Source organism: Molossus molossus, unplaced genomic scaffold (assembly GCF_014108415.1).
Source record: "Molossus molossus isolate mMolMol1 unplaced genomic scaffold, mMolMol1.p scaffold_m16_p_11, whole genome shotgun sequence".
Classification (NCBI taxonomy): Eukaryota; Metazoa; Chordata; class Mammalia; order Chiroptera; family Molossidae; genus Molossus; species Molossus molossus.
The window spans coordinates 18,178,451-18,205,534 of NW_023425346.1; the positions used below are offsets into that span (position 1 = coordinate 18,178,451).

Sequence of the window (27,084 nt, forward strand, 5' to 3'; positions counted from 1 at the left end):
TCCGTCCCTGCTCTGGGTAGTCCTTGGTCAGTCTTTCTACCTGCCAGATATTTTGCGGTGCCCTCCGCGACGGAATTCACTAAGACAGCTTCGCGAGACACACATCCCACGCCACGTTTCTGGTCCTCGGGAAACGCCACTTCTCAACAGCAAGTTGTTCAGTTTGACTGGGCCTCAAACGAGAGCATGTTCAAGTAGTGCCTCCCCCTCTCCATCCTTTCGGATGATTTGAAAAGAGACTTTTGAACTTTGGGGATTTGGCAATTCAAAAGCGGTGCCTGGAAGATGTCCCGGGCAGCCCGTGGGGAACAGTGGAGCATTCATTGTCGGGGTGTGGCTGGCATTTCTGTGGGCTGCTCTGTCACTCCGAGAGGGCGTGCGGAGCCCGGGCCTCTGCAGGTCAGCCTCCGCTGCGTCTCCCAGGCGGCATGCGGTGACTTCGCCGGAATTGCGTCGTGAGTGGTGTCGCTCACTCCAGTCAATGCCATACTTGTTTCTGAGGTGAACTGATCTATTTCTCGGACAGCCTGACCCAAATTCTGATCCCCAGTGATCACCTCTTATCTAACAGGACAAACCTGGTCCACTTGTGTTCTCTAAGTAACAGGAATGGAAACCTGGGTGATGAGAGAGCCCCCCCAACCCTGGTCCATGCACCCTTTATATTGTTTATTTATTTATTTTATCCTCACCCGAGGACATTTTTGCGTTTATCTTCAGATAGAGCGAGAGGGAGAGAGGGAGGAAGAGAGAGAAACTTCGATGTGAGAGAGACACATCAACTGGTTGCCCCCCACACAACTTCAACCAGGGCCGGGGACAAACTGCAACTGAGGTACATGCCCTTAGTGGGAACCGAACCCGGGGCTCTTTGGTCTGGAGGCCGATGCTCTAACCGCTGAGCCAAACCGGCCAGGGCCACCCACCCTTTATTAACCCTGATCTTTCTCACCTGCTTGCTTCTCTGGGTGCCGGGATGCTTTTCTCTGGACTAGTCGCCAGCTCCGGCTGACACAGATGTGGGCCCTCCTCCGTTTCTCTGCCGCCCCCCTCCGCACCGATACCCCGTTTTCCTGCTGCCTGGTTCCCCCTGACCTCCAGGTCTGCCTGCCTGCTCTTCCTGACCTCCTGCCTGCTCTGCCTTATTCCTGTCTCCTGGTTTCCCCAATTCCTTTGGCCTAGACTGCCCCCTTTTTTGGCTCTGACCCGTCAAGCCTGGCAGTCTGGGGAATGTCTGTGCCATTAGCTGGCATACGTCAGTGCCGTCTGAGCTGGAAGGAGCCCCGTTCCTGTGGAGGTGATGTTCATAATGGAGGCAGAGACAATAAACAGGAGAATGTCAGATAGTAATAAATTCCAGGAAGAAAAATGACATGGGGAGATGTGATTTTTTTTTTTCTTTTGAGAGTTTAAAATGAAAGCGAGTTTATTAGTGAAGATATGAGATGGACGGGAGGCTATTCCACAGACAGAGCAGCGGAGATAAATGATATTTTTTTTTTTCAGTCCTTGAGGAGCTACTTTGGATAAGGTCAAAGAAAACCGCTCGCAGGACGTGCCTTTTAGCCCAGATGACACCCGGGAGCGGCTGGCTGGAGGGCAGAGAGGCCGAGGCAGAGCAGGGGCAGAGGCAGAGTGTGCGCCTGAGGCCTGCCTGCGCACCCCAGGCCCGCACAGCGGCTGCTGCGCCCACCAGGGAGCCAGGAGCCAGTGGGAGGTGCTGCTGGTGGAGAAGCAGGCCGAGGGCAGCGAGCGGTGTGGCCATGCGCTGTGGGCTCAGCGTGATGGGAAGGGGAGGGGAGGGTGTTCTTGTGGGTGAGCTTGGGCCTTGGCCTGTGTCATCTACTGTCACCTCCTTCGGGGGTGGGGGTAGATGAGGAGGAAGGAAGTTCTGTTTCCTTAAGGTAGAGTGAGAACCAGGGTAGAGCTTTTGGTTGCTGGTGTAGGAGCTGCCTTGCCTGGGGGCCCTCCTGGGGCCCATTTCCAAGACACAAGCACCATATCTGCTTCTGCTTCTGCTCAAAAGCTAACGGGAGGCCCCCTGGGCGACACCCGCCTGGCTGCCTGAGGTTCTGAGAAGGTGGCCCTGCCCGGAGCTGCAGACTGAGGCCACCTAGTGAGTCAGACAAGGACCGTCACGTGTCTCATCCCTCGGCCTGTGAGGAGGGGGGCACACCCAGGGTGGGTTTCGTTAGACACAGAAGCCTGTGCAGGTTTCCCACTGTTTTCCTTTTGCCTCTGCTCTGCAAAGATGATGAGGCTGTCTTTGGGGGGCTGGGCCATGTGGAAAACCACCGCCACTGAAGTAGACGCTGCTGCTCCTGGTGAGCCGGCCGGGAGGAGCGTGGGCTCTGCGGCGTGTCTGCAGAGGCCGTGGTTTTCCACAGACGTGGCTGGTTGATCACAGAAAGGGCTTTCTGCTTTAAGAAGCTCGGAAGCGCCCGGCCGGTGCGGCTCAGTGGTTGAGCGTCGACCCCGTGCACCAAGAGGTCGCTGGTTCGATTCCCGGTCAGGGCAAATGCCCAGGTTGTGGGCCTGGTCCCCAGTGGGGGGCCTGCAGGAGGCAGCCAGTCGATGTTCTCTCTCTTCGATGTTTCTCTCTACCCACCCCCCATCCCCCAAAATCAATTTAAAAAAGGGAAAAAGTTAAAAAACAAAAAGAAGCTTATAAGCTATGCCCTGGCTGATGTGGCTCAGCGGTTGGAGCGTTGCCCTGCAGACCAAAGAGTCGCGGGTTTGATTCTGGTCAAGGGCACGTACCTCGGTTGCTGTTCTTCCCCGGCCCTGGTCGGGGTCATGCGGGAGGCAACCAGCCCATGTGTCTCTCTCACATCGTTTCTCTCTCTCCCTCCTCCTCCCTCCCTCTCCCTCCCTCACACTATCTGAAGATAAATGGAAAAATGTCTTCGGGTGAGGATTTAAAAAAAAAGCTTGGAGGCTAAAAACAGGCCTTTCTGGGGCTTGGGGCTTTTCCAGAGATTCTGCGGTAGAGGTCCAGCCCTCCAGCATCCGCTCCGGCCAGGGTGGGTTCCGAAGCCCCCCAGCCGAGTCCGGAGTCCGAGGAGGACCTCGGAGTGTTTACCTAGGGGTGCAGTCAGAATATGGGTCTTCGGGGGGCTGGAGCCTCGTTCTTCTACACCCTTTGTCACCGAGACTTTTCCTTTCAGTCTGCACCATTTGATGTGTGTCATGTCCTTACTGGAGAAGGGACGGCCCATGACAGCCCCCAGGAGGGCTCCTGCTGGCCCGGCAGGCTCACCTCCTCTCCCTAGCTCCGCCTTGGCTTCTTTTCTGCCAGCACTGCTTGGGCAGACCTCTTGCCACTGCAGCCCCCGTAAAGGCTGTCACCCTTCTCATGTCCGCCTTGGCACCGCAGCTGTCTTCTAAGTCTAGCTGTCGGCTCTGGCTAAGCATTTTCCCGTTCGAGTCTCTGCCTTGGCTCCCCACCATGAGCCCGCTCTGCAGATGGCTCACTGCCGCTCTCCTCTGCCTCGTGCAGAAGTGGGCACAGCCCCGCCGTCCCCTTCACTGAGGCAGGTCAGCCCCGCCTCCACTCTGTCTTCACAGCACGTAAACTCCCTAGCTCACATTTTTATTGTATTTTATCATCTCCCTCACTTCGAATGTAAGCCGACAAAGAACAGGGATTTTTGTTTATTTTGTTCCCCAGGGCTTAGCACGTGCCTGGCACTTAATAGGAGCCAGGAGTGAGGGGAGCCCCCTGGCCCGGACTCTGGGTGTGCTACAGTTACAGCTGGGCCGCTTGACGTCAGAGTCAAGTTTTTAGTGAGATAGGACATGAGAAGAGATTCCCTGTGGATTCCGAGTCCAGGAGGCTCCAAGTAGCTATTATGCATGAGCCTGTCGTGGGAACCATTGCTTATTCTGGAATGCAGCTAGAGAATGTTTATTTTATTTCTTTATTTTAATATTTTAACTCTATATTGATTTTAGAGAGAGGACAGGAAAGAGAGATAGAGAAGCATCAATTGGCTGCCTCCTGTACATACTCTGATCAGGGATCGAACCCACAACCCTTTATGCATGGAAAGACATTGTAGCCCCCTGAGGCGCGCTAGCCAGGGTAGAGAGTGTTTACGTGTGGCTTGTGGAAGGGCTTCTTACTAGACGTGTGACCTTGGGCAAGTCACTGATGTTTTAGGAGCCCGCTTCCTCTTTTGTAAAATAGAGGATATAGTATCACTTACCTCAAGGGTTGCTGCAAGGATTGTGTGTGTGACAAAGCTAATTTGCACACTCAGATTATAAGGGGTATTCGTTACTGTGAGCTGGCATTTACTGCGTGCTCCTGTGTCTCTTACCAGAAGTGCCGATTGGAGCACAAGTCTTCGGGAACCTCTTTGTGAGGCTGTCCATAGCATTGCCCAGGGACCAGGCCCACCAGACATGGGAGGAAGTAAGCTCTGCTCGCGGGAAGGCAGGCTTGCCACTGTCTCCTGCACCAGAAGCACCGGCCGCTCTGAGAACCGCTGCTCTGGCTTCTGGGGAGATGTGTGGGCTCCTCACTGGGTCCCTTTCCAAAGGTGTGTGAGCTCCACAGACTGTGGCATTTTAGAAAGAGGTGTGATTGTTACTGCCTTGTTCAAAAGGGCTTTCCTGTGTGGGCCGGGGGTATGCTGAGTGTGGCGAGCTCACTGGGTCTCTGCAGAAGCATGTCGGGACGGTTCTGACGTGGGTGGTGAGCTGGGAGTACGGTGGGCTACTGCTGCCCTTTCCTTTCAGGGAAGACGCCCTGGAGTCAGCTTGGGGACCTTGGGCAACAGTGGACTTGGCCTCTTCGAGCTCGAGTCCTTTTCTGTAAAAGGGCTAAAACTCCTGCTCGGTGCAGCCGGCTAGGTGATAGTAAAATTGGGAGAACAGTCCAAGAACTCCATTCTGGATATTTACAGATTCCATAAAGCACTTGATGTCATTAGTGGGACTAGATGTGATCTTTTCTCAGATTCTGCTGCCCAGAAAGTTTCTTAAAATACTAGTGACACCCCCCCGCAGCACCCCAGAAGTAACATTCGCCACTCGGTACAAGGTGGAGCCAGGCTCAAATCCACCCTTAAGTCCTAATCCAGGAGAGAATGTTAGTCAGGGACACTGGCATCTGAACCGCTCCATCGTTTTGTGACGGTCACTCCGCCCCTTGCGCCCTGCTGTGGCGTGTGTCATCACTGCAGGGTGGAGGGCGTATAGGGCAGGTGAGTTACCAGTTTGGCTTTAAGGATTCGGAGGAGACAAGGCAGTGGGAGGCAGAGACTGAGCTGTCTCTGGGCGCTGTCTCCCTATGTGACATGAGGGCACCTGTGGCCGGTTTCTTTGAGTTCTGAGGGTAGAAGCCACTGTACTGTATTTTAAAGTAGCGTTTAATATCTTTGTGATTGTGAGAGCCATGTGATGCTTCTATAAAATTGAGCCCATCTGGAAGGTCAGGCCGTCAGAAGCCGGGGACTGTCTAGGCACGCTGCCTGGGCAGGCATGCTTTCTCGCAATACGGACGGGAATAGAGTTCCTGACTTAAACAGCTCACTGAAGCACTGTCTCAAGGCAGTCCAACACAAGATAAAAGATATTGTCAGTAAAACACACAAGGGCAAAAAGGATGCCAAACCCATGTTTGTATCCTTAAAATAAAGAATAAAAAATTAAGCTCCCTGTGCCCCCAACCCCCAAAAAAGAACAATAAAAGAATACAAAATAAGTAAAATACTCCTTACCCCAAACCGATACCTTCTGATTTCCCTCCAGTCCTTTTCCAAAATGCAAGGACATGCACGTGTGTGTGCTCATTTCCGAACACTGGAGCACTTCGTATACAGCTTTTAAAGCTCATCATTGTTGTCTTTCTCCGTGCCATTAGATGCTTTTAATGGCCATACGCTTTTGATTTCTCATCCATCCATTCAATAAAACTTATTGAGCTCTTACTATTCATAGCTAGTGGTGATAAACAGAGGGGACAACACAGACCTGCTCTCTGCCTTTCTTGAGTTTCCAATCCAGCGATTTATTCCATCCCATGAAGAAAGGGACATAGTGTAATTTTATGTTTTGGTTGGGTATTTGGGAAGTTTCCAGCTCTTATCTATAATAAATAACACTGTTCTCTTTTATAGCTAACTGCTTTGAATGTCCTTGTACATAATGAATGGCGGGTGTGTTGGTCATTACTACAACTGCATTCTCTTTCTCTGGAAAGGTCGCTGTAAAATTAATTTAAAAATATGTAACTGATGAAACTTGACATGCCTGGCGGTCGATGGGAATGAGAGGTTGGGGTTAATTATTTTTTCATTATCACCTTCCTTTCTCATTAACACCCTCTCTTCGCTGGTTTCCCTGGGGCCCCAGAGTGGAGCCGCTCTGTTGCTCACACGGCCTCTTGGGGCGGCCATGGTGCACAGGGATTGTCACTGGAGCAAGCCCAGGTGTACGTGACTTCTGCCAGTTCAGGCGAAGTCCCTGCTCACTGCACAGTTCTGTGCCAGTGAATCTTGGTGGCCGCACTCTGAGCTTAGTTCTCAACCATGTCTCTGACCAGAATCCCTGACATGTGGGCTCTTCGGATTCCCTCTGCGTGCCCTGAGGATGGGCTTGGGGGTTCAGACTCCACAGCCTGAGGGGCCGCAGGCTGGAGACCACTGCCTTCGAAGCCCGTTCCAGGGGAGTGGGCTGGAACGTCGTAGGCCCCGAGCACAGGCCTTGATCATCTCTCAAATATCGATACACTTCATGATCTTGGAAGTCAGGGTTCACCACCCATTCTCACAGCTTCAGCTAATAGACTTATAAACCTTTTCCACTAGCACGACCCCTTTTCCCACTGGGATCCCGTCTCCTTTCCTCCGGCTGTGGAGGAAAGGACCTTTGGCCGTGCATCTCCTGGGCTGTCCTGCTCAGGGGCGTGGCAGCATCCTCCAGCCCTTCTTCCCCGTGTCGGGGCTTTCTGGAGGGGAGACTTGCGGAAGCTGTCAGCACACCTGTTCTGAGATGGTGCACATCTCACCCTGTCTAGCATGACAGAAACCAAAGCTTACTGTCCCCAAAGGGGCATTTTCAATGACTTTGATCTCATCTTCGTCATGTGCAGTAATTCTTAGGGACACGAAATTTTGTTAGGAACGTTGGGATTACATTTTTATTGCTAAGGCTTCCAAGCACAAACAAAATTTTAAAAGCTTGTCAGTAATTGAAAATTATAATCCTGCTGAGGACACATTTTACTATTATAATAAGTGTAAAACATAGTGATAAATATAAAAAATACTATACAGGAATTTGGAGGAATATTTTCACCCTCATTTCTTTATTAAACTCTGTAGAAATTATTCTTGGGTGTACAGTCCTATTGGATAAATGGTTATCATTAAGACTAAAACACAAACAAAAGCACTCTGGCATCAGCTTAGAATCGCAATAAAACCCTTAACAGCTTTTTGTACATTTAACTGTGAAATACAAAGATAAGAAATCATTTCACCACCTAGAAAGGTATAATTTGTGTTCCCTTATTTGTGGGAAGACTGTTGTTCATTTATTTGTTGGTTCATACCTTCATGCACTTTGCAATACAAACTTCCTGAGTGCTGTTGTGTGCCAGGCTGTGTGCCCCTTGGTACGGATGCCGATGGGCTTGGCATCACTTGGCCCTGGTGTGTTTTATTGGCAGTATCTTTTTCTTGTGTTAGACTGCATTGTGATAATGACTCGAACAGCTGCTTGAGTCGAAAGGGAACTTTTTTTCCTTTCATATTGGGAGAGAAAAATGCCTACCCAGGTGACGTACCTAGAGAGTCCAAGGTTTTCATTTTCATTGTAAGGCAGAAGGTATGGAAAGGCAGATTTTAAATTACTGTTAGTGTTGGGGTTGCTTAATAAACAGTGGCATCAGCGCTTGTTGAGGGCAGTTGGCCGAAGCCCAGAGGTCAGTCCCCGGTAAGTGTGTGCAGAAGCACAGGTCAGAGGTGCTTAGCAGCCGGCAGGTGCATGGTGGTTCTTTTTTATTCTCCTCACCTGAGGACATTTTTGCATTTATCTTCAGATAGAGCGGGAGGGAGGGAGAGAAAAACATCGATGTGAGAGAGGCACATCGAGTGGCTGCCATCCGCACGACCAACCAGGGCCGGGGACAAACTGCAACGAGGTACATGCCCTTAGCGGGAACTGAACCCGGGTCTCTCTGGACCACAGGTCGACGTTCTAACCACTGAGCCACACCAGCCAGGGCTGCATGGTGGTTCTTTAGATGCAGTGTCACATGGTAGATAGGAGCCTTTGGCTCTGGACCCAGACTGTAGGTATGAGCCCTGGGTCTGCAGTCACCTGGAACAGATTCCTCACCCTCCCTGAGCTGTGGTTTATTTGTCTAGAAAACAGGCGTGGGAACCACAGTGCGCTGACTGTCCTTCTGGCAGGATCGAGGGCTGTTCCCTGAGAAGTGCTGAGGGGAGTGGCTGGCACACAGAAGGCCCAGTGGGGGTCGTGGTGGCAGCAGTGAGCAGTGGTATTGGGGTGGCACCTATCTCGTCATCACAGATCCCCTTATTTAGACCATGTCAGAGTCACAGAAAGTCAGCTGCTGCTAAGGGGAGGTCAGCAAGAAATAGGTCACACTTGGTGGTGGGCTGTATTTTAATCGAGGAGGAATCTCTTTGCAGTGTTGAAGTGACAGCTTCGTACCCTCCTGGAGGTGTGCTCCACGCACGGTGGCCAGAGCTCTGGCCGGGGGTCCTGCTGCCTGCCATCGCTGTACAAGTCCGCAGCCCTTGCGTGGCATCAGCTCTCACGGGCAGGCAGGCAGACTGCCCTCCTGGCCTTCCCGCGGTCCTGTGGCAGCGCCCCGGGCCTCAGTGAGGGGGCGTCACCGTGACACGAGCTCAGGGAGCAGCTTCGCGCGTTTCCGTTCACGTAGCCTCTGTCGGCGCTGCCTCGGACTCTCCACACGGGCAGTGGGGAAGAAGAGGGTGAGAGAATGTGCCTAAATCATGCGCTGGCCGGTTGGGCTCAGCGGTTAGAGCGTCGGCCTGCGGTCCGGAGAGACCCGGGTTCGGTTCCCGCTAAGGGCATGTACCTCGGTTGCAGTTTGTCCCTGGCCCTGGTTGGTCGTGCGGGTGGCAGCCACTCGATGTGTCCCTTCACATCGATGTTTCTCTCTCTCTCTCTCTCTCTCTCTCTCTCTCTCTCTCTCTCTCTCTCTCCCCCCCCCTCTCTCCCTCCCTCCCTCCCTCCCACTCTATCTGAACAAAAAATGGGAAAATGTCCTCAGGTGAGGATAAAAAGAAAAAAAAAAGAATGTGCCTAATTCAGTGGTTCTCAAATGGGCGAAGTTTTGCCCCCCCAAGGGATTTTGGCAATGCCTGGAGACAGTTTTGGTTGTCACAGTGGAGGTATGGCTCCCATCACGTAGTGGCTGAGCCCAGGGATGCCCCAAAGACCCTACAGGTCACAGGACAGCCCCACACAACAGAGTGATCTGGTCCGAAGGGTCGATACAGCTGAAGCTGAGAAACCTGGAGCTCGCCCAGACTGCAGGGCCGGGCTTCCCTGCCCGGCTGGCGCGCAGGTAGCAGTTAAATGCCATTTTTACACGGGGACTCGCTGGTCGGTAGTGCAGGCCAAGAGGCTGGGTGTCTGTCGTCTGAGGAGCAGTTCCCTCCCTGTCTCGGTGGCCCCGTGGCCCCGCCTGTGCGGCTGGCCTCTGGCCGTCTTCAGAACACTGGAGCGGCCAACGCTGCCCTAGACTCAGGGTGAAGGCAGAGCTGGGGGCTGACTGCCGCCAACTGTGCCACTAGGTGTGCCTGGGACAGCTGTGGGTCATGCCGAGGGGACTACGGCCCTGCAGGAGGGTGAGCTCCGATCTGGACAGTGGTAACGCTTTGCGTCACCCAAGGGGAGCTTTCTTCAGGAGAGGTGAAGGCATATTGCAGAGCACGGTTTTATTTTTATTTATGTAGTTAACAGGCAGTTATGTAGTGCCTATTATGTGCCAGGAAGAGCTTAAAACATTTTATAAATGTTAACTTATTAGACCCTCATAACTACTTCAAAGAGGCAGGCTTACTATTATCACCCTTTTACAGATACGGAAATAGGAATGGAGAGCGAGGACTCAAACCTAGGAAGTTGGCTCCAAAATCTGGGTATCTAACCACTATGCTATGGATGAAAGACACCGAGTTTCATACTTGGTTTTCTTTTTCTACCTGGGCTCTTGACTTTGGACTGGTCCCAGTGCAGAATCAGGGAATCAGATCTGAGTTATCTCTGCAACCACAAACACATTACTTCATGTGCGTGAAACTCAGTTTTCCCACCTGTAAAATGAAGTCATACCTGTCTCATGGAGAATAGGGCACATCATGATTTCATATATTATAGCTGTACATATGAAATGCACACGCACGGCGCATGGTAGGCCTTCAGAAAACAGTAGTTCTCTTCCACCTTCTCTGTTATCATCAGGGTTTTGGCCCTATTCCAGTAATGCCACGGCCAGCTTGTCTTACTGCCTGCAGGTAAGATACATACTGAAGAGCAAAAAAATAGGCCCGGTCAGATATTTGTTAGAATTAACAATAGAAATAAAGACTTTGCAAAACACTTGGGACATACTGGAGTACAGAGCATCAAACATACCAACAAACTTGATCCAGACCCTACTTCAGGACCTTGCTGCACTTTGGGCTGTCATTCTGTGCATCAGTAACCGTCATGCTAGGAGGAGGGATTCAGTGGAGTGCTTTGGCAGGATGCTGAGTACCAAGTCGTTTTCTCTACCAGCCAGTGGCTGGGAATAACTTACGTCATTGATTGCCCAACTTGGATCACAGAACAGTCAGCATTGTTTTGCACTTTCTGGACCACTGGAAAGTGGCCCCTGTCCTGTTTAAGGTGTGGTTTGTTAGGCAGGCTTGGGGCAGTACTTTATGGCCATGCCACTTTTTGGTCTTGATGTCAGAGAGAAAGAGAGCATTGAACCTACGCATTGGTCAAAAAAATTCTTAAACTGTGTGCATTTTACCTTACAGATCTGAAGAAAACTCTCGCCGTGTTGTTGGATAATATTTTGCAGCGCATTGGCAAGTTAGAGTCGAAGGTGGACAACCTTGTAATCAATGGCACAGGAACAAACTCGACCAACTCGACCACAGCTGTTCCCAGCTTGGTAGCACTTGAGAAAATTAATGTGGCAGGTAAGAAGGGCAATTCTACAGCCTGGCATGGAATCAGACCCTGATTTGAACTGGGAAAAGAATAAAGCAGCACAGTGGTTCTTTTCGATACAAGATAAATCCCATAAACTTGGTATGGCCCCTGCAAAGCTAAGTTTAAATTTATTTTTGAATAACAGATGTTAGAATGCTTTTACAGTCTCATCATGATGTGTGATATGTGGTGTTTCCTGTGACATATTTCATATAATGAGCTCCTGGAATTCACTTTTAATGAGAAGACTCATAGCATGGATGAGTGAAATACAGAGGTTATCTGGGAAGCTCATGCCCGTTGGACGTCCTTCCACCTCCCCATTTCCAGCGGACAGTTTCAGAGGTCTGTTACATAGGATGGATTCCCTCCTCCCTGTGGTTAAGGAAGAGCCACCGTGGTAGAAAATGCCGCCTGTGTGTATGTGGAGAAATAAATTCTGGAAATGGCGCTTAAAGTAAATGTCTGCTGCCTGATCGCGGGCTGCCCTGGCCACTCATGGATGCCGCCGTGCAGTTGTACGGGCGTTCGTGTCATCGGGCCCCTTCTTGAAACCGGGATTTTTCATGAGAGAAGAAAAGTGGCTTAAACACAAAACCCAAATCACACATAGCATGTCTTGTCCGCAGCTCGTGGTGGACCCCCGTTGCTGCCCTCAGCCGGCCCCTCGGTCTTTCGGTTGAGTCAGGGCTCACTCTCGTTAGGGTGACCACTGTCCTTTTCTAGGGACTCAGGACAAAGCAAAGAGCTGGAGGATTAGGATCAGGTGCTTTGGGCGAATGGTTGTGAATACCCATTCTCGACTCCTGGTAGCTGGTGTCCGAACTCTCGTTAGTGGAGAAAGTAAGTAGCCGGGTTACCTTTGAAATGTAAAAAACCTAGTTTAGCACACTTGTTGGCTTGTTTCTCTTTCCCCCTTTCTTACAGACATTCACAGACATAATTGGGAGAGATTCCTCTCTTTCCCCACCTCCGGTGTCAAAACATTTAATCATTTTACATTATGCAAGCTTGTTGTATTACCTGTTTGTTATGTTCTTTGGCCTTTAACAAGTTCTAAATTGCAGAATGTATTTCTAATAATCCAAAGTATCCAACCAAACAAAGGTTTTAAAAATAACTTTTAATTACAACACAGAGCCAGTGTCATCCAGGCCGTAAATCCTGTCTTCCCTGCAGTTCCCACAGCTTCTGTAATTAGCCAAGAAAACCTCCCACTGTGTTGAGCTGCTGATTAATAAACGGCACCCATGCCTCCCCAGTCTCCTCTCCTCCACCCCCACCCAGCTCCCTGTAGGAAAGGTTATTGAAAAGCCCCTGTCAGATTTCAGGGCAGTTCTGCCTTCGCATAGTCGGAGCCTGTGGGACACCGCTGGCTGGGTTGCCTCCCACTGCCTCTGTCTGCGGGAACCTTGTAGACATGTCTGCGCGGTCCTCTCCCTCCTTAGGGATCACCTCCTCTGCTGCCCTGTGTACGAGCCAGGCTCTCGGGGAGACTGGGCTCCGTGTCCCAGGGTAGAGAACGGTGGGTAGAACTCCAGCAGTGACATGGGAGGGAGTTGGTGGCCACTTCTTTCCCATGAGATCCCAACGCCATGTGCTGAGAGAGTTTACTCGGTTAACACTTACCTCTTGAGCACTTTCTCTAAGCTGTTGGCTCTGAGGGAGACTCTTTTAGCTTGATTAAGGGTCCTGTGTTTTCACTAATATTTAAAGAATCAAAGTATTTTGTTGTTGTTTTTTCTTTTGGGGAAATGGGAGAAAATTTAGAGTTATGCCTTTAATAATTAACGTCATTCTCGCTCCTTCGTATTTTTCGTGTGGGTGATACCCTTCAAGCCTTTGAGATTTTTACTGGCCAATTAGGAAAAGGATACACAGGCATAAATAACACAAACTGTGGTCACTGTAAGTGGGGGTCAGTGTGCAAGGGTTCTCGCAGGAAGGTAGGCTTTGAAGGTAGGTAGGATTGAGGCCTAGGGCCCTCATGGAGGTGATACAGAGTAGAAATGGATTGTGACGCAGAGAGAAATTTGGGAGGAAGGAGAGGAAACGAACCTCTAGCCACCACCCACTGATACCAGTTCTGTGGCTTACTCTTGGAGCCACATGGTGTTCCTTAATCTCAGCATCCTGAGAAGTAAGCAGCCTCACTGGTTTTCATGAGTTTAAGTGTTGGGGAGAGGGGGTGTTTGGTTCTAGAACTCCCTGAGCACAGCTGAAAACCCCCGACGTCAGTGGAGGGGACGTGTGAGTGTACTCCATCTTTCTTGCTTCTGTTTATAAACTGTTGCGAATGGATGAGTCTGGGGGAATGTGCTCTCATTTTCTTAGAGGTTCCTAAGAGCTGACGGTGTAACCTGTTTAATAAGGAAGCATTTCTTATGTCTGAGTGTCTGTTCTTTGGTAGACCTGTGTATTTGAAAAGAAAAAACAAAAGCGGCAGCAGCAGCTTGCCCTCTGTGTGTACCCACACGCATCCTCCCCGGGACTCTGGCCTCGGTGGATACAGATGTGACATGAAGAAGAAAGACCACCTTCTTTATTTCCCCCAGAAATCGGCAGGTCCTGTGTATCTTTTCAAATAACCAACATTTGTTTTTTATTCGTCATGTCTACAGACGAAGGTGTGAAAAAGGAGGACAAGAACTTATGAAGTTCATGGTCCTAGTTCATGGTCAGACCCCCACTGCTTTTGTGCCCTCGGATCCTCGGCTACACGGGTGGCCCTCACACCCCGCTTGTCGTACCCGGGATAATAACTCCGGAGCTGTGAGGGAGTTCACTTTTATAGGGTTCCAGTCCTCGTTGAGTGAAGTTGTTCATTCTCCCTTTCTGCATTGAGACATGTGGTAATTGCTGAGAAATGTTCTCCCTGGTGTGTCTTTACTGCCTCCTCTGCTGTCTTACTGCTCATGATGTTTCTGATTACTTACTGTTGGCTTATTGCTTACTGATATATCTTCTGGTTGGCTATAAACTGCCTTGCAGTTGGGTACCGTGGCAGTTGAAGAAGGGCTTCTTAAATGTATTTATTTTTTTGTGGGGGAGGACATTAGTGTATATGTGTGTGTATCCCTTTCCTTTTTCTGTTCAGCTGGGTTCCGTGTGGCTTTCATCCAGAGTGGCTTTTCTTTCCAAATGTATCACTCTTGAGCTATTTTATTATGTGAAAGTGAATGTCCCCTTAGAGAAATTTTGGCGGAAATGAACTGTATTAAAATCAAGAATCATATTGAACTGCATTTTGAGTTCTATTTATCTTACTGAAGAAGAAGGTGAATCACATAAATAGAAAAACAGGTTTTTAAAAATCCTCACTCTTCAGCCAGTCACCATTTCTCCAGGGTTTCTCCCTGAAAGGGTTTGTGTGTGCCTTTGTCAAAGTTATCTGCTCTCAGAATGATACCTTGGTTTTCCAGAAAGACCAATTCTGCTTTTCTCCACATTCGTGGTCTTAGATTATGAACCAAGGTGAACAGGATTGGGTCTGGGCTCTTTGCCACGGACCAACACGGGGGAAGGTAAAAAGTACGGGTGTGTGATCATGGAAATGTCACGTCTGAGGCCTGGCAGCCCTCGTTCACCCTTGTTTTGCCCGTAGTGTCCTGTTCACAGCCGGCCTGTGGCCGGCACTCAGGAAAGCCTGCTGCCCACGTGGTCTGGATTATGCTGGAGGGGGCAGCGTTTGGTTTCACTGCCGCAAGAGGCTTCTTTTTATAGTTTCTCTTCTCTGTTTATACTCATGGGGATTTGCTTGGAAGTGGGACGTGGCGTCTCATTTCCCTTTCTCTGACCTCTGCAGACACCACCTAAGAATCAGGAACTCTGGTTTGTTCTGGCATGACTGAGCTTCGCCTGGGTGATTCTGTGCTGCGGAGCCTTCAGAGGGCGTGATGGTTACAGCCTGAGATCGGAACGTCTGGGGGGATGGGCACACACTGCAGAACTCTACCGTGTGGGTGAGGGGAAGGGGCGGCGTGGGCATGGGCATGGGCGTATTTAGACTCTCAGAAACCAGCTGTTGTCCTTCAGCATCAGTTGAAAGGCCGGCCAGCGCTGACGGTTCTCCGAAAGGCACACATAATGCTCACATCTCCTGTGCCTTATGGCCGCCTACAATTGCAAGGCTAGTTGGGAAACAATCACAAAATTGAAGGTGCGGGCACAACTCACATGGCTGTTTTCTGATATTTAGTCCAAATTGCACATTATGGGGTCTTACATTTCCCAGACATCAGCTGCAATATGTAATATATTCTAGTATTTGGGTTTTTAAGTGCAGTGTTTTTGAACTTGGATGCTCTTCTCAATAAAAAGAACTATAATTATTATTCTTACCATGTGAAAATTGAAAATGAAAATGGCCCTGCTGAGTTCCAGGGCTTGCATTTGGAAGTACGGTTCCTGCCCTTTGTGTTGCTAACGGACCTTGAAATTAAGTTGCACCTGTGCAGCTTCCTTGTTTGCGTGCCCCCATTTTCAGCGGTGTTGGAGTAGCACCTGAAGTGTCCAGTCACCCCTCCCCGCTCCCCCGGCGGCTCAGTGGGTGGCTGGCCCAGGATCAGATACTGGCCAGTCGGTGGCACCACAGACGCTGGCGAGAGACAGGAGATTGGTGCGATTTCAGGGTGTTTATTGGTTGGGGCAAGAAACAGATGGGTTCCTCCTACCCGCCTGTCACCTTCTGTTTCATTCTTTGCAAGGGCAGCAATAAATACCTGGCTACTTGTCTGCAATAATTCCTTTGGTACCTTCACCAAAAAATGTATGTCATTGTTGGTGTGGTTTTCACTTGGCGTGGTCAAGCGCCTTTTGGTTTTTATGAAGAAGAAGGAAGAGGAGGAGGGGGGAGTACAATTCAGGAGAATTGCTGCTGACCTTCAAGCCTGTGTATTTATTGCACTGAATCTCAACCACGGATGAGTTTGCCCCCAGGCATCACTTGGCGATGACTGAGGCATTGTTGGTTGTCACAACTGAGGAGGTACTGTTGGCACCAGGTAGATAGAGGCCAGGCATGCTGCTAAACACCCTACAGTACAGAGAATTATCTAGCCCCAAATGTCAGTTGTGCCGCAGTTGAGAAACCCTGATCTATAAGGTATTGTTGGAGTCTGGAATTACCACTTATGATCAGTGCAGAAAGATGCTTGCGACGTTGAGGTTTTCTGATTGGCCAGCTGAGACCTGAGGTCTCCTTCCCTTTTCCCAGCAAGGCTGTCTGCAAGCCCCCCGCGCCCTCTGCTAGCTTTGCAACCCATCTTCCAGACCTCCAGGTAAGAGATTTTATAAACTCCCAGAAGACTACTTTGGGATCCTGACTTTAAGAAGCTCTTTTCCTAGACCCAAATTAGCAAAAACTTGGCAGTCTGTATTTTACTCCTGCTTATAGAAGGTAATTATTTTCAAGAAAGAGCCATTAATTCAGAATAATGATGGTAAAGTAGCCTGAGAGAGTGGATTTAAGTTATAAGAATGGTTTAGAATAAATTTCATTCTGTTATTTTAAGCAGATTATTTAATTACCACGATATGAGGAAGTAAATTAAATGAGTTAAGGAAAATAAGCCAGGTTCCCAGAGATCTGCCTTGCAGCTGGCACATGGGGGTGTGGGCCATGAGACTGGAGGGGGGGCTGTGAGGGGTTTTCAGTGTAAAACTGCTAAGGAGTTTCTATTTAGTTCTACAGTGGCAGCTGGTGTGGGTTTAAAACAGGAACAGGATTAGCTGAGATCTGTATTTTCAGAGAAAGTGAGGGCCCTGTGGAAGTGGGATGCTTTATGAAGGCGGGGGGCGGGGGGCATGCCAGAAGCCAGGTGACAGGGTTTAGCTGACTCAGGTAGGAGAAGGCCTGACACCGGACGTGTGCACGAGGCCCAGGGGAAAGGGTGGATTGGAGGCCACGTGAGAGTGGAGCCGACGTGATGGGGACACTGGCGGACCGTGGGAGAGGACAAGGGAGGAGCTGTCCTCGCAAGTCACAAGGACACAGTTTATAGGATAACAGGGTGATGCGTGTATTGAGGAAACAAGCCAACAAAGAGACGGGATTGTGTGAAGACAGCAGCCATGTATCGAGGTGGATTTAGGGAGCCTGACTGTTTTTGCTGCAAGCCATGGAGATAGGAGCAACAGTTCAAAGGCAGTTGGAACAGGGTCCGAGTGCTCAGGACATGAGGGACAAGGAAAGGCCATGTCTGTGTAGCCAGGCTGCCCTGGTCGAATCCCGGCTCTGCCGCTTCCTTCCTGTGTGACCTGGGGCACGTTTTGAATCTTTCTGTGGCTAGTTTCCTCATTTGTTAAATTGGGGAGATAATAGTATCCATTTTGTGGGGTTGTTATGAGGATAAGTGAAATACATGGTAAGCGAGAAGCGTGCTACAGGGGCATTTGTTAATTACAGTATAAAAGCAACATGTTCGAAGTACCAATGAAAACCGTCTAGACTGGGTATTAGAATATTACCACTAATAGTGAAAAAATTAATGGCTTTATAAAATAATTTGTACTTTATAAATTTGAAAATATTTCTCTATGATTTCATTTGAACACTTTAAACTTGAAGAAATTCCCAAATTAACCTTTTTTTTGTCATACTTAGAGAACTTTATGATCAATACTTAGAGGCTTAGAAGGAAATCCATGTCAGTACTCATGGTCGCAAGAGGCAGTAAACCTTGCTCACATGGGCTTAACCGAGAGAGAGAGGGGCTCCTGTCCCCAGAGAGCTGAGAGGACGCGGAGATGGCCCGGAGCCTCTAGGTCTCTGGCAGCGGTCTTGAGGTGGGTTCCGTTCTGGTTTCTGGCGACCTGCTTTGTGTTGCCACGGCTGCTGTGTACATTTGTGGGAAGTTCCATGTTGTGCCTGTCTCCACAGCCAAGCTGTAAGCTATTCAGAGGCGGAGGTAAATATCCTACATTTTCCTTTTAAACCCAGGACCCAGCTGGGAGCCTGGTGACCTGCAGGCTCTCAGTACGTGATTGTGTAGCTAAGTGCACCCCTCACGCTCGAGCACACGCCCGGTCGGCGCTGGCCGGGAACTTTCACCACGACAGTGATGGCCACACACTCAGCTTCAGATTGGCAAGTCTGCCGTCGGCCTGCTGGGCCTTTTGACTGCTATATTGTTGAAAAAGGAAATGCCTTTTCTTTGCTGCGCTTTCTGAACACTGATATTCCATAATAAGACCATTTCTTTTGAAACTTTTTGGTGACTTAATTATAAAAATGTAAGTAAGATTTAAAAACATTCTGATGAGCTACACTCTATCAGAGGTTGCTCTGAATGAATAGTTCTTGCAGAGAGGAGGCAGGGACCCACCAATCTTAATGCCTTTGGACTAATTTACTGACCCTTCAAGGAATACATGGCTTTTTCATTTCGAAAAGTGAGAGTGTATATCCCTGTGGCGATTGTGGTTTCTCCTCAGCAGTTTGAAGGGAGACCACGGAAGGAACAGAATCTCGGGGACATGCACTGTGGGACTGGGGGAGCTTGGGAAGAATTTGCTTCTGTTGACGGAAACGCCTCTACCCAGGGTTGTTCTGTGGATCAGGGACAGGACACACTGAAATTAGACTTGTCTGTTGTCTTCGGAAGGCAGCAGATCCCACTTACACTAATTTGGCTTAATGAGGTGCGTGTACACAATTGTGTTATCAGCTCACATGTGGTATTGATTCAGTAGACGTTGCTCAGTGACGGCACAGCATATGCTTCCCCGCAGGCGTTCCCTGTCTCCACCGCCTGGCCCTGCACCTGATTTCAAGGACGTATTTCAACACGCCTCCTAGAGCCTGCGATTTCAAACTTCGGAACAGTGTTCGAATGAAAGCTGTTGGGCGGGGGCAGGCGAATCTGCAGCCTGCGTGTTGCTGGAGAGGTTTTTAGGTGTGCGGAGTTTTGAGGGATTTTATTTTAAGCTGTGCATAGCCACAGCTTCTAAAATAAGGTGACCTAAATGAAAATCAGGTGCTAGTTTTTGTTGTTTTTCTCTTTTCATTATATCTCAGAAAAAGGAGCTAAAGCATATGTGGCAAAGGTGGGTTTAAAATTGAGGAAAAGAGGTATCCAGTTAGTCACGTGGTGAAGGGGCTGGCCTGCGCTCCATTCGGGGCAGCAGCGCTGACCTGCGCCGCGGTCTCCTGCCTCTGCCCCTCCTCGGCGTGACGCTCAGCATGTCTCACAGGCTCGATCGCAGCCCCCAGGTCCACGCTGCCACGCAGAGGGCCCGAAGCATCGACAGAGCCTCCGTGGGAGCTGTGTGTTGAGTGGACGGGGTGTGAACTGCATTTCGATTTGCTTGTCAGAGTTGGCCAGCTGCACTGTTTTAACTGGTCTTCCTGTTTCCTGTTGGTGGGCTCTTCGAGTCAGCCTACACAGTGGGACTTCCTACAGTGATGCCCCTGGAGCTGGGCTCTTGAAACAGTTACTGTGGAAGAGCCGCCGCTGAACATCAAGCGTAGGGCGCGTGCCAAGGTTTCTCCTATTGCACAGCAGTCATAGGACTGTAGTTTGTTCAGACAGATGCTGACCCTGACTTCCTGGGTTCAGACCCTAGGTCTGCCGCGTCATGGCCATGTGTCCTTAGATTAACCCAGTTTCCTCGTCTAGAAGTGGGAACAGAGCACTGTGCTGTGGTCTTGTCATGAAGACTATGAGTTAATACATGGAAACCACTCAAGACCAGGCACAAAATAAGAGCTCAGTCAGTTTGGCCACTGGGACATGCATTTCGTAAGGACCAGACTCTGGGTCTGCCCCGGGCTGGGCCTGTCGCAGATGGCCAGTGCCTGGTGAGTGTGTGCTCCTCGGCCCTGATGCTGTACGTCCAGAGGAAACTGCCTGAGAGCGGGGATTTCAGGAAGCCGCCTGACACTCACAGGCTGGACCTGGGCTTCGGCCTCAGAGAATTTTGAGCAGAACTGCCGGAGCCCTGGATTACCCACTGTTGGCATTTTATGTGCCGTCCGAGGCCTCAGCTTTGTTCTCTGGACAGTGGAGAGAGCGATGCCAACGCTTTCTTCTTGCACCAGTGAGGATGCCTTGAGATAATGTGTATGAGCGTCTGGCACGCATCTTATACACGCTGACCTCCAGTACTGCCCTCTGGTTAACACCTCGTTAGAAGTATAATATGGCCAACACGACACCCCACACTGCCCGGAGGGCGCCAGCCTGTGGCGAGCAGAGGAGGTGCAGCCCGGTGAGAAGCTGGGGCTCCCTGTGAACAGTGAGGAGAGGGGGGACCGAAGGCAGTGCTCACCAGACCCTGCCTGACCCTCAGCCTAGAGCTGCTTTCACCCTGGTCCAAAAGACCTGCTTTTGCTGACCTTCTGGCCCCGGGAATGACTTGTAAACTCCGCAGGGATGACCTGCAGGGCGCGGCGCAGGAATTCACTCCAGGCGAAGGCAGGCGCCCTCGGCACAGCCCGCGGCAGCGTGCGGAGGCTGCGCCTGGCCCTCCTGTCCGCCCACTCCGCGCAGGGGGGGATTCCCGCAGAGCTCCCTCTCAAGGGAAGAGTCATTAACCTGTCTACACTGTATGCTAATAGGACTTTCTCAATAATTGCTTTCATTAAGTGTGGTTAATACGAGGAGTTCACGGTATAGCGAGAGGAGCAGAACCGAGTAAATATTTGAGGTTTTATTTCACGGTGCATTGGGTTGGGGTAAAAGAAAAGATGAGTAAAGTCTGAATCTGCTGGTACCTACACCGATACGATGGACCGTGTGGCTGAAGTTCTTCTGGTAGTTTCTCTTCAGGGGCTCTCTTGACCCCAGCTCGGGGGAGGCAGATGGGTGTCCTTCAGGGGCCGGATATTAGCTCTGTTTTCTCCTTCCACTTGCGGCCCAGTCAGACACAGCACCCTGGTAACGAAGAGCAACTGCCTTCCCTCCTCCAGGATGCTAGGAGGGGAGGAAGGAGGCTGCTGGCCCGGGGCCGGGCCCTGTGCGGAGGCCCACCGCTCCCCGAAGGCGGAGGGCCCTGTGCTGGGGCCCACCGCTCCCCGAAGGCGGAGGGCCCTGTGCTGGGGCCCACCGCTCCCCGAAGGCGAGGGCCCACCGCTCCCCGAAGGCGGAGGGCCCTGTGCGGGGGCCCGGTGCGGAGGCCCACCGCTCCCCGAAGGCGGAGGGCCCACTGCCCCCCGAAGGCGGAGGGCCCGGTGCGGAGGCCCACTGCCCCCCGAAGGCGAGGGCCCACCGCTCCCCGAAGGCGGAGGGCCTTTGGAAGCCGCTGAGTTGGCCAGAAAAGCCCATGATGAGTGTGTGTGAAGGAGGGGCATGCAGATCTCATCCCAGGGTGCCAGGGGTTTCATTCAGCCACGGTTTTCATACCGCCAGGCTACCAGTGACCAGGAGCGGCCATAACCCTTCTTTAGCGTTTATGTAATAGTTGGGCAGTATCTTCGAAAGGAAAGACTTCATAAACAGGATTTTTCTGTACATTATAAAAAGGGATAAAAGCTTACTGCTTAGAAATTTGGAAACTACAGCTAAGTACAAAGATGAAAATACAAAGCAGGCGTTATTCTGTCACCCAGAGATCGATTGATTGGGTCCTTGCTAACAGATACTGGACATGTCTGCTCTGTGCCGGGGCGTCCTAGGCCCTGCAGGTGCAGGGGGGGCAGGACCAGTCTCCCTGCACAGAGACAGCATTCCCGCGGTGAAGGCAGGTCCTGCACAAACACGCACACCTACCTGGCCCACTGGTGGTGAAGGCTGTGGAGGACAGGAAGGAAGGCCAGGAGGGAGCAGGGAAGGGGAGACTGGGGATGGGCCAGTCGTCAGGGAAAACATCTTGAAGAAGAGACACTGAACAGAGACCTAAATGCGTGAAGGACGGAGCCCTGAGCCCACCTGGGGCAGGTCCCAGGCCGAGGGATCACAGGCACGCGCTTCTCGGGTGTCTTGAGAAAACACTGTTGTGCCCCTTTAATCTTACCGCAGAGGGTGGCTTATTAAAGTTCCCAAAGAGACCGTTTGCTACCAAACTGTATCCTTGGAGATTCATACTCTGTGAGGCTCATCCTGGATGTTGAGAGAACAGTATTAAAACCGTGGTCAGCAGTTGATGTGTGCAGTCGCCAAGAATATAGGCTGCGTGCTCAGGCTGCTGGAGTTTGAATCCGAATTCCACCAAGTCACTTAGACTTGATCTCATTCCCCTTGTCTGTATCACAGAAACTAGCTCACAGAGACGTTGGGAGGGTCATAGGAGAAAGTGCATATATATGTGCATAGTGAGTGCTTGAAAATTTTGGTCATTACTGTAATGATCAAAATGAGGTTTTAGCAAATGGTTTTAAAAACCTCTGTGCGTGACTTTGTCCTGTAGACCTTTTAACCAAAAGCCAACAAACTTCAAAAGTGTGTCAGAGCTACCAAAGTGGAAACAAGGGCTGTTCAAGGCTTTCACGGAAGGATCGCACATTTGGAGGAGGCTTGGGCTTTTGGTCATGAAGTGGGTGCAGAGTTTGTGGAGGTCAACTTCTTGTCTCTCTGCAGATTGAAAACCGTTGTGGAGGAATGTGGAGTTTGTTCTTACACAAACCGTTCTCAGGTTTGGGGATGTTGGTATGAGGACTTATTTCTTCAGAAAGCACAGGGAAATCCTCATTGGTCCTTCGTGACATTTGTGAGGTTTGACCTAAATTGGGCTCTGCTTGTAGCTTAATGCTTCCTGAAAGAGGGTACTTGAATAAGTAAGTCATCATGATGTATGTGGGTTCAAGATCCAAATTTTACCACTTTTTCAGTCCTCTATTCTGCTTCCCTGGACTCAAGATGAAAATCATGTACACATGGAGTCATGGGGTGAAGGTGTGACCTCACCTCTGAGTCTTTATAAGAAACCTTTCTATAGTTGACATCCAGTCTCTGCCTGCTTTGTTCTTAGACTCCAAAAGGGAGAATCACACAGGTTCTCCTAGCTCCTGGGTTCTCTCTGTATGATGTCAGGGATGCAGAGACATGGGCATCAGTGCAGGCTGGTCTCTAGGAAATGTGACTGGATCGTGATTGGCTGGCTGGCATTTAGAAGAGTTCAGAGTGCAAGCTGGCCTCAAGTTGAGGAATACCAGGCTAGGAACTGTGAGCTACAGTGAAGGGATGCAGGGACCAAGACTCAGGAGGTGTGGGTTCTAGGCCTGCTGTTGTCTGAACTGACTTTGAGATCATCCACTTTTCCTGTCTCTTCTTTCATATCCCGATTTTAATGGACTTTTAGAAGTGGAAGAGATTTGGATTGTTTTAATCTTTCTCCCCCTTGGAGGGATTGTAACTTTCCAGAATCCTTGGTGAATGATCCTCTAGCCTTATCTGAACAATTACTATATATTACACAGCTTCAATGGACCACATTCACATCATAGTCTAAATCAGAGGCTGGCTGACTGGCCCACAGACCAAATCTGGCCCACTGGCTGTTTTTGTAAATGAAGTTTCATCATCCAGTCTTGCCCATTTGCGCCCAGTCTCTGCCAGAATCCCTTCTAGAGACATCCTGCTTTAGTGCTACATCTAGAGAATTGAGAGGTTGTGGCAGAGACCATATGAAAATATGTATTATCGGGCTCTTTACAGAAGAAGTGTGCTGACCCTTGATCTTAATGGAGGCTCCCTGGAGTCCAGGGCACAGCCTGTGCCCCTGTGTGCTGTGGCCCTGGTCCGACTCCATCACTGTCAAAGATAGCTGTCTGGGTGTGGGGCAGGTCTACTTGGTGAGGTTGGGTTCACTTTCCAGAGCACCCCTCCCTCTGGAGACTGGGGTCAGCCTGCAGAGTATTCCTTTCCAGAGAGCACGTCCTCAGCGTCCTGACGTCTGGCACCTGTCCATTTCTGGTGTAGTATCTTGATCCCCTGCCCCTCCAGTGTCCTCCTCTGAGCATGCTTTAGGTTGTCAAGACTATTTATAGCGAGACATCAGAACTGCGTTCATTCCTCCAGACACTGAGTAGTCGAGAGCTCGGAGGAGAAGCGGGGCTCACCCTCCTGGCCTGTACACCAGGCCCGCGTCCCGTGGCCTGACTGCAACCTGCTACTGCTCTCTTGCTCCCCAGCAACTCAGGCTTTGTTTGTGTTCCCAGAGTAGGGGCTTTTACCTGCATCCCCATTCAGTAGTATTTTGCTATTCTCTAAATGTTTAAATTTCGTGTCGACCTGAAGGTTTCTGTTGTCCGCTGAATTGCTAGGTTTTCTCTCCCAGATGGCATCCGTGTTTCCATTTTGGCGTTCAGTCAGTGAGTTTCGTGTACTAGTGACAACTTCCAGGTTGACCCAGGTCCAGTTGCTCAACCATGTAAGCCTGTCCCTAGGATGTCATTAAAGGACCAAAGTCAGCATGTCATGTCAGAGGACGTTTCAGTTCCCTCTATTTTCTTCCTTCTTGGTCTCATACCCCTTCCTAAATGGGGACAGAGGGAGCTGGGAGTAATGCTGGTTTAGTTGGTGTTCTAAGTACTCTTAAGACATCTATCTAATAAGCTTCTGAAAATAATCGTTTTTACCAGAAATGAACAGGAAGCGTATTCTTACTTTTCATAATCTTATCTCCCCTGCCACATTAAAACGGAGGAAACATTTGTCCCTTAACAACTGCGCAAAGCTTCCTTATCTTCAGATCGACATCATCCCTGCACCTTGACATCCTTCAGGTTTTGGCAATAGAAAGTGAAGGCAGAGTAACTGAAAGCACCATTAAAAACATCTAAAACCCGTCAGCAACGATGCCGAAGATGATCACCGAGGTGAGCTTTGCGTGCTGTACCGCCCTGGCCTGGGTGAATGCCGCGCTAGGGATGGTGCTCGACGCGTTCACGTCCCTGCGTCCTAGCTTTCTGTTACTTCACCCTGGCGGCTCTTACATCTCTGGAGCCTCCATTTGTTATTTGTAAAAGCAAAAAAAAAGGGTTCACAAATCCTTTGCAGGTAGAATAAATTCTCTTCGAAATAGCTCTTTTTTCCGTCAGGGATGAAGTTGGAAAAACGTGACCTGGCATGCTGGGCACTGCTGGGCAGCTCTGTGAGTCGGTGTCCCTGGCACCTGTGGCAAGGCCTTGGGTCCAGGGAATAAGTCAGTGAAGGGGTGAGGACACAGTCTCTCCTAGTGAATATGGCTAAACAGACTAGACTTGTGGGGTGTTTATAAAATAGGACCAGAAAATAGCCACTGTATGTTTTTTATGAAGTCCTACATCCAAGGCACAAGTTATCATTTTAAAGTCCTTGACTAATTCTTTCCTCAGAGTAAATCTGCAAAATAACAATCCCAATGAACAGACAAGGAGTAGCCCAGTGGGGGATACTGTGTGAGCTGTTCAGGTTGGTGGAAGCCTAGGGTTTAGATCCCGGTTGGCTCACATATAAAGTCCGTGTTCATAGAAGCTGCAGTGGCATTTCGTTGACCGTCACACCAGAAGGTCACACGTAGGGTGTTTTTAAAGATGACAATAGTTAAAGGTTCCAAGATGGAAGATAGGCCAAGAGACAGAACCTTTTTGGTAATTCATACGTGACTGTATTTCAGCTGCCACTTTATTCTGAGTTTTTATTTTTTGGTCTTTTCGACAATGTGCATTGATTTCCCTTTGATTTTCTTAACCATTAAATATTTCAAATGAGGTGATTTTCTCTAGAGAAATACCAAGAGTTCTTCTCCAGTTTTCTTTTCTTTTTCTGCTTTAAAAGTTAAAAACTGTAAAAATGCTTGACAGAGTGATGCAAATTCATTGTGGGAAATTTGGAAAATGCAAAAAAGCATAAATAAGAAATATAAATGACCTGTAACCCTATTATCGAGAGTACATGACTGTTAACATGTGGTTATTTTTTCTAATGCTAATAGTGCATAAAAATTATAATTGTCCTCTGTAGAGTTTTTAAATCCTGATTTTTAAGGGAGCATTCTCTCATGTCTTTATTATTCTTCAAAAGCTTTTCTTTTAAATTAATGACATGATATTCTCTTATTTCATTAACTAGATCCCTATTTTCAATTTTTTTTTCTATTATAAAGATCATTGCAGTGAAAATAAATCTTTGCATTTCTGATTATTATTTTGGGAGAGTTTCTTAGTTATAGAACGGTGAGGCCTAAAGTATAAACACTTTTTAGTTTTTTTAATTTTTATCGAATTAGGACATGTACTTAATTTTAGAAGTCAAACAACACAAGGTTTATGAAAAGAAAATCAGTCCCCTGCCCTATGTTCCTAAAAGGCACATACCTTTAGCTCTTTTAATTGTTTCTTCCAATATATATCTTTATATTTCTCATTAACATGTTTATGCTACTTTTCCTTATCTTGCCATTCTCAACACTACCTCCTGATTTTCTGTTACGGGAGATGGGACTTGAGAGCTTTGCGACACTACATACCACCGTTACCAGGAATCCCTCTCGTACACTTCCTCTCGTCATCCCCCAGAATTTTTTAAAAGTTAAGTCAGTAGTCAGTGCTTACTTACTCTATAAAGACACTGCTGAGCCATCTAGTAAAATGGTATGATACTGAATTGCCTTTGGGACACATCTTTTTGTTTTGTCTAGGGTGACTCGTTTACCTTTTTATATTTGCCTAGTCTTAATTAGTACAATAACTATTTACTGATTACCTGCAGGGTGCTAGGAACACATCAGTGAACAAAACAGACAGAAATTATTGTCCCGACTAAAACTGAGCCCTCAACTTTCCATCAGAATCCCTCTTAACTTGCCCAGCAGATCGGATCCGATCGGGTCGGGCCGTCCGTCGGGTACCTTTGCATTGAGCAGCATTCTTCCTGGGCCTTGGTGCTCTGCACAGCTGGCCTGGCTGCTTGCTGCTGTCTCCACACCTGGCAAGAGCCTCTGCCTCTGTCC

At 49.4% G+C, this 27,084-nt stretch overlaps 1 protein-coding gene across 4 annotated transcripts in view; it reads left to right on the forward strand.

Moving 5' to 3' along the window:
- The window catches only part of MGAT5 (alpha-1,6-mannosylglycoprotein 6-beta-N-acetylglucosaminyltransferase), a 295,024-nt gene that overhangs the window by 98,768 nt on the left and 169,172 nt on the right, over positions 1 to 27,084 (forward strand). For 3 of the 4 annotated variants that reach the window (XM_036254997.1, XM_036254996.1, XM_036254998.1), the window contains one exon: positions 11,037 to 11,201. In XM_036254997.1, the coding sequence (XP_036110890.1) occupies positions 11,037 to 11,201 (165 nt within the window). Of the gene's footprint in view, positions 1 to 4,422; positions 4,545 to 11,036; positions 11,202 to 27,084 lie in introns of those variants that run through there. The other variant, XM_036255003.1, reaches the window with a different exon arrangement.